Below are 10571 nucleotides of genomic sequence, written 5' to 3' on the forward strand. Positions count from 1 at the left end.
AGCTCAAGACTCCGGTCTTTAGTTGTCTAACTGCAAAGACAGTCTTCTGTTTGTTGCTACAGTCGCAACTCTCAAACACCATCTCCATTTCGGAGATCCAGTCCATAATCTCAACAGGCTTTGGGCTTCCAGAAAGACTTGGCGGTTTGGCGCCCAAGAAATTTTTATACATACGCCCATTCCTGTTTCTTTCCCTCTCTGGGTCATTCCTTTCTACTACTGGGGGTTCTGCTCGTCCAACCGTCCCACTGTAGTTACCTCCCTCTGAATGCCCTCCATTCACTTCAGGCTCCTCCACTTGAAGTGACACCTCCTCACGATTCTGTTGGAGTAATCGCCTTGTCTCCTCCATTTGGCGATCCAACATCATCTGTATCATCGCTTGCACCCCAGCCATTGTCATCGGCTCTGGTGCTGCTGCTACAACAGGTGCTTGCTCAACCACAGGTGGTTGATTCCTGTTTTCATCAGCATTTCCAACTCCACTTCTTGTTCTCACCATTTTTGATCTACACACCAAATAAGGTGAAATTATATCCTCAATCACGATAGATATTCACATCGCCCTTATCACTCCGAAACGTTTACATGCTAGTTCTAATATCGTAGACGTACGCTTAGAATCCTAAACACATAAGGTTTCCAGATCCGGTCGGCAACAGACCATAGATCCGAACAAATAATAGCATCAATTTAGCTATCACACAAAACATTTAGCACATAAAAGCATTTTAGGCATCATTCCTAAAATGAACTAGTGCTTGTGTCAATTTAGGTGTACTACCTAACATATTTTAGACACACTCCTCACAATCATTACTTAGCATTCTAAGTTTAAGTCTAGAAATTTCCTACAAATTCCTAGTTCGCTTAAACTAATGCTCTGATACCAACTGTGACATCCCCAATTTCACGGCCAGAAAAGACCGATTTGTTTATGCTTTGTTTTCAAAATCAGAGTGATCGTTTAAAGAAAACGGTTGCGGAATTTGTTCCCAAAATAAAATATGATAACCATTTTATCAAAACATTTCTCGAAAAGAATGTATTTTTATTAAATAATAAAACCTCGGGATGTCATGTTCGTTACAGACCAAAAGCATAAACAACATAATATAGACCTTACAATAGTTATTCAACTACAGATCTATAATCCAAAATCTCTCGTCAAGTCCGCCGACTTATACTCTTGTGTCATTACCTGTAATGAAAAGAAAACTGAGTGGGTCAGGCTTGGGAGCCTGGTGAGCATATAGGGTTTTCATCCCACAATGTTACATCATATATTTATAAATATAGAACATTCAAACCTGCACAATTTCACCACATAAAGACAACTCTTAACCCACCCCATTGATCCTCACAATGACACGATCTAAACTCTCACCTCTAATATTTTTCCTCTTTACCTGATCCCTACTCATGGATCTAAAACTACCCGATCCATACCCACGGATCTAAAACTACCTGATCCATACTCACGGATCTAAAACTACCCCCTGATCTGATCCATACTCCCGGATCAATAATTGTACCCAATCCATACTCCCGGAATAGGGACAATTAACTATACCTTAATCCTGATCTGATCCATACTCCCGGATCTATAACTGTGCCCAATCCATACTCCCGGACTAGGGACAATTATCTTAATCTTAATCCATATCTGATCCATACTCCCGGATCTATAACTGTGCCCAATCCATACTCCCGGACTAGGGACAATTAACTTAGTCTTAATCCATACTCCCGGACTAATAGCAAGTTTATCTCTTTACCTGATCCATACTCACGGATCTAAAACTAACCTCTAAATCTGATCCCTACTCACGGATCTAAACTGACCTCTTGATTTGATCCCTACTCACGGATCTAAACTAACCTCTTGATCTAATCCATACTCGCTGATTAACTAGATCAACAACAACAACATCGGGGCCTCTCATCTGTTTATCACACATCAACTGTCTCCCCATGTCCTACCCAACATATTAGTAGATAAAAATATATATTTTTATCCATAGTTTGAAACCTGTATAACATTCTCATTCAATACCTATTCCACATAACAGATGAGGCACACCCACATAACACGTATTTCATAGAGAATAAATCAGATCTATGAGATAGAAGAAAGTGAATATACATTCACACACATAACAACAAAACTATACACATAACACGTATTTCGTATAAAATACTTCATATTGATGTGTTAGAAGAAAGCAACTACACACCCACACATATAAACAACAATATACTTAATACACTCAAACCATACTTGTATTATTATCGTGTTTATGAAAGGTAGTATACACTCACTTGATCAGAAGATGATCGGACAGCACTACGACTTGCAGAAGTAGTATTCCTCAGCAGATCTGGAAGATCTCTTCAAAAATCGAACTTCTCGCGGGCAGAGCTTCGGCTCGGGAACCGCACTTCTCGGGATCTTCGGGATCTCGGGACTCGCTTCGGGGCTTGAGAACAATACCGGGGCTTCGGGGTATTTCTGGCACACAAACCAATGCAAAATGGGAGAAAGAAGAGGAGAAATTGGCAAAACTATCGGCTGCCTTCGGATTCCTTTTATAGAGGCTGAGCCTCGCACGTACGCGGGGCGTACGCCAGTACGCGGGGCGTACTGGTCCGAAAAACGTCACTGCGTGCGTCATCCGAAGCCACTTGCTGCGAATGTCGACACTTCGGAGTACGCGGGGCGTACTCGAGTACGCGGCGCGTACCTCGGATCAGACCGGTGACTCCTTCGGATAATGCTTCCGAATTAAAGATTAAAAATAAATACAAATTATTTAATAATCTTCGGAAATTCATATCTTCTTCATACGAACTCCGTTTTCGACGTTCTTTATATCCACGCGAAGGTGAGACTACGATCTACAACTTTCGTTTAGACTCCGTCGGCTAATTTTGACTTTATTTTTTATTAATTATTTTTAATAGGCCGCGACATAAACTTTCGTTATAAATTCATAACTTCTTCGTTTGACGTCCGTTCTTGCCTAACTTTTTATCGCTTCGATACCAACAATGAGATCTTCGATTCTCATTTAGATTGCTTTGGCTAAATACCGCTCTAACGTAAATTCACTTTTTACGTTGCATTGCGTCGTGCCGGTTCTGTCGCGAAACTTCGACGGGCCATAACTTCTTCGTTATAACTCGGATTTTGGCGTTCTTTATATGCACGGAAACCTTGTGACATATACTACAACTTGGTTAAGATTAATCCTTCTAGATAACCTTCCATCAAAAAGTCATTTTTGACGCTTATTGTTTCTAAATTGACTAGCCCTGATCTACGGGCGTTACATATAGTTTGGGGTAATTTGCACGTTTGGTCTTTAACTTATTTTTTTGAACTTAGAAAGTACATACTGTTTGTTTTTGTTACGTGCTTGGTCCCTACTGATTGTTTTTGTTATGCACTTGGTCCCTCTATTACATAAAAAGACTATTATTTAAATATGGAAAAATGATGGGGTATGTAAGGTAAGGTGAGGGGTGGGGTTGGGTGTGTTTATTTAAATAAATTAAAAAATCAACAGCACAATAGTTTTTTTAGGTAAGACATGGACCAAACGTGTAACAAAAACAAACAATAGGGATCTTCCGAAAAAAGGAATCAAATAACACTTCCTAGGCTTAGAAGAACGAAAAAAGGACCACATTGTGGTAGGTAAAAAGTACCCAAATAACCACCATGCACACCAAATCTATGATCACCTGTTCCATTCTAGCCATTTGCCTAATATCCATCAATTCCACCAAATCTGCTATCGAGTTAAACAAAGGGATGTCATCATCGAGCCATAAGAAACTCGTCTCCAAATCTGAGCTGCAACTGTACACTACACAAACAAATGAAAGACATTCTCTTGGGAGGCTTGAAAAATCGGACACAAAACAGACTCCAAGTCTACGTCCCTCTCAACCAGCTTAGTCCTAACTGGTAAACGGTCAAGCAAATCTGAGCTGCAGCTGTTGTGCTTTGGTGTTTTCCAACATTGTCTGTAGTTAGCAACCATATGTGGAATGTCTATGTATGGCATGATGAGTGGGCGGGATCCATGTAGTCAAAGTTTATTTGTTCCTTCTACTTTAACGGGAGAAGTGATATCTCTTTGGCCCCTCGATGATTTGGTATTGAAATCAAATGTACGGTCATACTCGGACTAAGTTGATAATGGATCAATAGTGTAGCCTGTTGTTGGCAATAAAAAATCTCTATCAGAAAACATATATACTTCTATACCTTACGTTTATATGGATATCACGAAGCAAAAGAATATTTGATAACTTACTAAGGATTGTTCATACTTTTAGATTATAAGTAGAGTTGTAGTCTTAGATGACATACACCTTGCTAGGTTAAGGAAGTTATGACTATACATTTGTTGTGACATGTGCAAGTAGGAGATTGTTGAAAATATTTTCATGGTTACAAGTTAGTGACTTTCCATAATTAGCAGGGTGCTTTTGGGTTACACATAATACATGATTTAAGCATAAATAACAAATGAGAAATTAGAAGGACTAGTTTATTAACTTATCATCTTACAATGAGTTAATTAGAATCTAAAAGGATTAAAGGATCTTAGTGTAATTTTCCTTAGTTTGAATTGGTAAGTATTTATCTCGTAGATTAAGGGATAAATACACTAATTATATAAGGATAATTGTGACACAAAATCCCAACCAACTCCAGCACATACAAACAATTGATCCCTCTTCTTCCCCTTCTCTCTCTCTCTCTCTCTCTCTCTCTCGTGGTTTCCTCTTTTATTTCGAGTTTTAAAGATCTAGCTACATTGTTTGATCATTTCACAAAGATCCAACGGCCGAGATGTCTTGACTTTTGGGCAGAGGTTTCCTAACATCCATACCAACATTATGTATGGTTGGATTATCAACATCACCTTTGTAGGCTCCGAAAACTCTGTTATGTTTGTTTGGTAGACAACATCATTTTTTGGATTTGATTTTGACATTAAGAAAGAGAAGGGTTGTTGTTTTACTTGGCCATTGTCTCGGATGCGACTATATTAGGAAATGAGGGGGGGGGGGGGTATCCTTTGTGATCTAACTCATCCAAAATCCATGATGGAAGATAATGATTAAAGTTTTTGTTTGTTATTGCTCCCATTACTATTTGCTCAAAATCATCATAACTTAACGTAGGGGACTAGGGGTGCGTATGTGGTGGTTTGGTTCAGTTATTAGCCAAAACCGAACCATAACCAATATAAGTGGTTAATGCATTTCGGTGCCGTTGGATATCAGTTAATATTGGTTTTGGTTAACAGTTTTAGTCGGTTAATGGTTAAGGTCAATGGTTAATATCAGTTAACCATAAAGTCCAAAATGATATAAAAATAAAAAAATTAATAGAAAGCGAAAAACATAAAATGCATAGCTATAAAAAGTGAATGATTGAGTGTGTATAACTACTAATCTCATAGAAGATTACGTATCCCATACAATTTTAAAAAATCCCCTCTAAATTTCAGTTCCTAATATAATTACATATCATATATTTAATATTATATTATATAAAAAATATTTACTAATATTATTAGTTCGGTTCGGTTTATAGTGGTTCGGTTTTAGATGAAAACCATAACCGAACCATATGTATTTGATTAATCAAAATTAGAAACAACACCACCTTTTTTAGTAATGATTCGGTTAAAATAGTTCGATTATATAGGTTAATTTGGTTTTGGTTCGGTTTTTCGGTTAATGTGGTCACCCCAGATTAAAACAATTGAGCCCATCTTTCGTGCTCTTAATAAACTCAAATTATAATTATGCCAAACGTGTAATTAGAATCACTAACATTATTTAAGTTTACCAATAAACATATCTTAAAAAAATGATAAACATATCTTAAGATGCAACTTGCTTTGTATTCGAATATTTATACACATGAAACGAGGTAATCATTAATACTAATTAAACTGGTTATTATGCACCTCAAAATTCGTAATCATATTTAACAACTCTATCATTTTTGACCATATTGTAATCATATTTAACAACATTTGTGACCATTTTGGACAACCAACTATCACTCCTTTTTTGGGATCGATCATCACAGTAATACTGATAACATAACAACATATCGTAACTTTAATATAATTTTTAACAATAATTTATTATTTTAATAACTTATAAATAATAAATTACTTAGATTAATAAAAATAAAATAATTAATTACTCCACCAATCAAATTGAAGCGCAATGGAATACCACCCACACAATATCTACCAAATTGAAAAATAAGTTAAAACGAAAAAAATCCTTATCTCAGTTATTCCATATCAGCCTCAAAATATTAAAATGCAATTTCACACATTAAAATAAAAATTCTAAGAACCCAAAAAACTTGGAAAATATGTTGGCGAAAGAATCGCTTCCTTCGAGCTTCGATCTTCCAAACGAGGTCTTGGAGGTTTTACCTTCTGATCCATTTCAGCAGCTCGATGTCGCTCGCAAAATCACCTCTCTCGCTCTCTCCACTCGTGTCTCTGCCCTTGAATCAGAGTCCTCCGACCTCCGGCAGCAGCTCACCGAGAGAGACGCTTTCATCGCCGACCTTCACTCTCAGCTTGATTCCCTTGACTCTTCTCTGTCTCAAAATCTCCAAAAACTGTCCCTTGCCGATCAGGAAAAGGTGAGTTTTGTATACTGAGAATGCAAAATTCATTTTGTAATCTGTCGTTTACGTGAAGGGAATTTTTGGGTTTTTTCTTTTTTTTCTTTAAGAAGTTTGGTTCGTTATGTTAGGAAAATCTGTTGAGAGAGAATGCGTCGCTGTTGGAAACTGTTAATAAGCTCAAGCGTGATGTTACTAAGGTATATCAGAAACCTAAATTCCTTGCTTAATTCATGTGTTTCAAACTCTTTATTTGATTTGTATATGAATTGGAGTGATATAACAAACAGATTAGCGAGTGATTTATTTGGTTCTATCTTGACTTCTTGGAATTTACATGGTTTTGTTAAGCTTTATCTACTTTCTACAGTTTATGCTGATTCTTGCTATTTTTGGATTGAGAAATGAGAAAGCTAGTAAAGGATGTACCCACCCTTTCCTTATACTTGCCAACACTTTTCACATGAGAAGCCCCATTAAAATTGCAATGTTTCTTAAAATATCAATCCATTTATGCTATAATTAGTGTGGTTACTTCTTTGATTAAGAGGCGAAAAGTAAAATGGTAGAAAAATATTGTTTTTGTTATAATTATTGGATAACATTGGTCATATCTCATACCCAAAATCTTGCTAATTTGGGGGACTTAAGTTGAAAAATGTAGAAGAATGCTTTTGAGATTGTACAGTTATTTATTTCATCGATGTTTATCATTTTGTTGAGGGTGTTATTCAAGATAATGCTAGCTTTCTTTGAAATTAGTTTACAATTGCAATAAATGAAACGGAAAATTACCAAAAAGCATAATTTACTTTGGTTATTTTACCAATTTAACCACTTAACCATTTTTTCTAGTGTGATTAAACCATTGACCTTGTACTTTCGACTAATGACTTTTATTTTGGACTCGTATATTTGTTTAATAAAATGGTGAAAGTACATTGTTTTTTTTTTTCCCTTTCTGATCCATCAACTAAATCATATTTGTACTTTTTGCAGTTGGAGAGCTTTAGGAAGACTCTCATGATGTCACTTCAAGATGAAGAAGGAAGTTCGGTAAGTAGTTTCTATAATAAAAAGGTCTCATTTATGAAATATAATAATTTTGAGATCCATTTTTGTCTAGTTTACACATTAGTGCTTATTTGTTTATATATTTTGTGAGACTACTACAGACAACAGGTCCTCCCGTTGTTGCAGGCAATGTCCAAAACCATTCAAGCATATCATCTCAAACGTTTTCTGGAGGTCATTTGATCTCTTGCTCTAATTTAAATATATTTTTTTTGAGTTAAATGCTAATAATATCAACTTACTTCACTTGATTTGTTTATTATTGAAACTACCCAATTATAGCAATGTCATCCGATTACCAATCAATGTTCATTCCCATAATTGGTTATGGATTTTAAAGTACAATGCTATAATTAAAAAGAATAAAATTGAAAGTATAATACTTTAATAGAAAGATATGAAAGTATGATGCTATAAAACACAAATAAATGCAAATACTTTGCTATTTCTTTCATTTAGCCCCTTTTTAATCGGAAGAAAAGCTTTATTTGACAAAAAAGTTGATCTAATGTTATCCAGAAGACGAGGAAACCATGCCACCTTCAAGCACTTCATCGATCAAGAGCCAGACCTCAGACATACCAAATTCATATCACGATGAACCTGTGAAGGAAGGTAAATGACCAAAGTACCTAACTAAGAAAATGACCAAAATACCCTCCATTAACTCCTCTTTTTGACATATACTTTATTTTTATCCATAATAGCAACATATTTATATTTATATTCTTTACCTGTAACATTAACATTAACATACTTATATTTGTTTACCAAAAAGGAAATGGTGTTTTAGTTGTGATATGTATTTTTTTTTTTTCTGTTGTCAGCCTCAAGGCCTCGCATACCACCAAGCCTTTTGTTAGCATCCCAAACAACCACACCTCGGCTTACACCTCCTGGGTCCCCACCAACTCTCTCAGCATCTGCTTCCCCAACAAGAACACCAAAGCCAGTTTCTCCAAGAAGACACTCCATTGCTATTACATCCTCACGACCATTTAATGATGACAACAAATCTTCCGTTTTTTCATCTGCAAACTCAACCCCATATGGCTCGATGTCAGGTACCTTTTTTTTTTTTTTTTAATCCAAAATATTAGCAATGTACTTACTTTTTCTTACCTATAAAACCGTAAAAAACAATTTCAGGAAGGACTCGAGTAGATGGTAAAGAATTTTTCAGACAAGTCAGGTAAACATGTTCAATTTTAGTGAAAATAACTTGTAAGATAAATCAGTTTGTTGTTATAGACTTATAGTAATTAACTTCTCGAATCATCAAACATTTTTTTGAAGTTACTAAATAGCAATCAAGTTTTGAGATTTTTTTTTAAACGACCCAGCTTTCAAAATTTGTTCCATTGTTATGAAATTATATGTTTTTTTTTTTTTTTTTTTTTTTGTTGATGTGGACATATGACATGGGATGTTCATTGAAACAGTTTCATTAAATGGCAACCAAGTAATCTGAAAACGTTGAAACATTATATAACAATTTGGAAAAATGTTACTTTTTGATGAGGGTGTTTCGATAACCTGCCATGTCATATGTCCACATCAGTGCCACGTCAAAAGTATTTAATATTTCATAATAATGGAACCAAAAAAACAAAATAGAACAAAACTGAAAGTTGAGTGGTGTAACCTGTTAAAGTTTGTTAAATAAACCTGTCACGACAACAAAAATATATAAAGTTCTTAATAATGGAACATTTTTTTTTCACAATAAATAGAATAAAATTAAAGGGTTGAGTAGTTGAACCTTGAAAAAATGTTTGAGGCACCTAGGTGGAACAAATATGAAACTTTGTTACTATATAATGACAATCCTTTTTGTTTTTGTTTTTTTTTTTTTCATCAGGAGCCGATTGTCATACGAGCAATTTGCTGCATTTTTAGCAAATGTGAAGGAGTTAAACTCTCAAAAGCAATCAAAGGAGGTATGTGTTTTCAAGCCATTGTGAGTTTTTTATTTCATATATATATATATATATATATATATATATATATATATATATATATATATATATATATATATATATATATATATATATATATATATATATATATATATATATATATATATAAAATTATTTGTGACTATTTTACTTTTAGGAGACTTTAAGGAAAGCGGATGAAATTTTTGGACCAGACAACAAGGACCTTTATGTTATATTGGAAGGGTTAATCACTCGTAACTTCCATTGATCCAAAAATTATGCTCTAACTATTTGCACCATTTTGTATATTGTTTGTTTTTTGATGCATTTGTTGTATAATACATAAGGTTAACTACAATGCATCCAATCTTAAATCTATTTTTTGTTGTAAAGCAAAGTATTGATTACCATGCCATCATTGACTGGGATAGTCTTAACTCTTAAATGTCTACGCTCATTGCACATCCATCTTTAAAAGGGGGAGCCTAGTGTTCAATGTTAGCTACATATAGTCTTATTTGTTTCTATACATGTTGGAGTCTTTCTCTTCTTAAGGAATTTATTTATTTATTATATATATTTTTTGGAGAAAATATTATTGGACCACACACTGAGGCGGAGCTACATTGGGTCGGAGGGGGTACAAAATTACAATGTTGGTCCCTGTTGTGGTTTGCAAATCAACTATGAAAGCCTATAGACTAGTGGGTGTGTTCGCGGTTTGTGCCACCTCAGCCACACACATCTCCCAAGGCTGCGGTTTTGGCCGCACTACGGCTCAAGAGGACCGCGACTCGTGATTGGGTGTTGAATGTTTGACCGGTCCTCTTTGTGCATTAATTTTTTTTTCTTTTCTTCCATTTTGCCTTTCTTTCCTA

At 35.1% G+C, this 10571-nt stretch overlaps 1 protein-coding gene across 2 annotated transcripts; it reads left to right on the top strand.

The window, feature by feature from the left end:
* Positions 1-6364: 6364 nt before the first annotated feature.
* On the top strand, positions 6365-10108 carry LOC111887280 (uncharacterized protein At4g15545). 2 transcript variants are annotated; one of them, XM_052764285.1, is made up of 9 exons: positions 6365-6697; positions 6811-6879; positions 7679-7735; positions 7855-7927; positions 8276-8368; positions 8581-8817; positions 8903-8945; positions 9615-9693; positions 9869-10108. In XM_052764285.1, the coding sequence occupies exons 1-9, from the start codon at positions 6419-6421 to the stop codon at positions 9959-9961; spliced, it is 1023 nt and encodes a 340-aa protein (XP_052620245.1). In that variant the 5' UTR covers positions 6365-6418; the 3' UTR covers positions 9962-10108. The 2 variants fall into 2 exon arrangements, with proteins under 2 accessions (XP_052620245.1, XP_052620244.1); XM_052764284.1 differs by having other exon boundaries at positions 6367-6697; positions 8273-8368.
* Positions 10109-10571: the final 463 nt, after the last annotated feature.

The sequence above is a fragment of the Lactuca sativa genome, chromosome 5, assembly GCF_002870075.4.
Source record: "Lactuca sativa cultivar Salinas chromosome 5, Lsat_Salinas_v11, whole genome shotgun sequence".
Classification (NCBI taxonomy): Eukaryota; Viridiplantae; Streptophyta; class Magnoliopsida; order Asterales; family Asteraceae; genus Lactuca; species Lactuca sativa.

What these genes read in the sequence shown, in the direction of transcription:
- LOC111887280 (XM_052764284.1), top strand. Translation starts at nt 6,419, where the DNA reads ATGTTGGCGAAAGAATCGCTTCCTTCGAGCTTCGATCTTCCAAACGAG. An exon ending in CCCTTGCCGATCAGGAAAAG is followed by an intron (nt 6,698 to 6,810) that starts GTGAGTTTTGTA and finishes TCGTTATGTTAG; the next exon opens with GAAAATCTGTTGAGAGAGAA. An exon ending in TCAAGCGTGATGTTACTAAG is followed by an intron (nt 6,880 to 7,678) that starts GTATATCAGAAA and finishes TACTTTTTGCAG; the next exon opens with TTGGAGAGCTTTAGGAAGAC.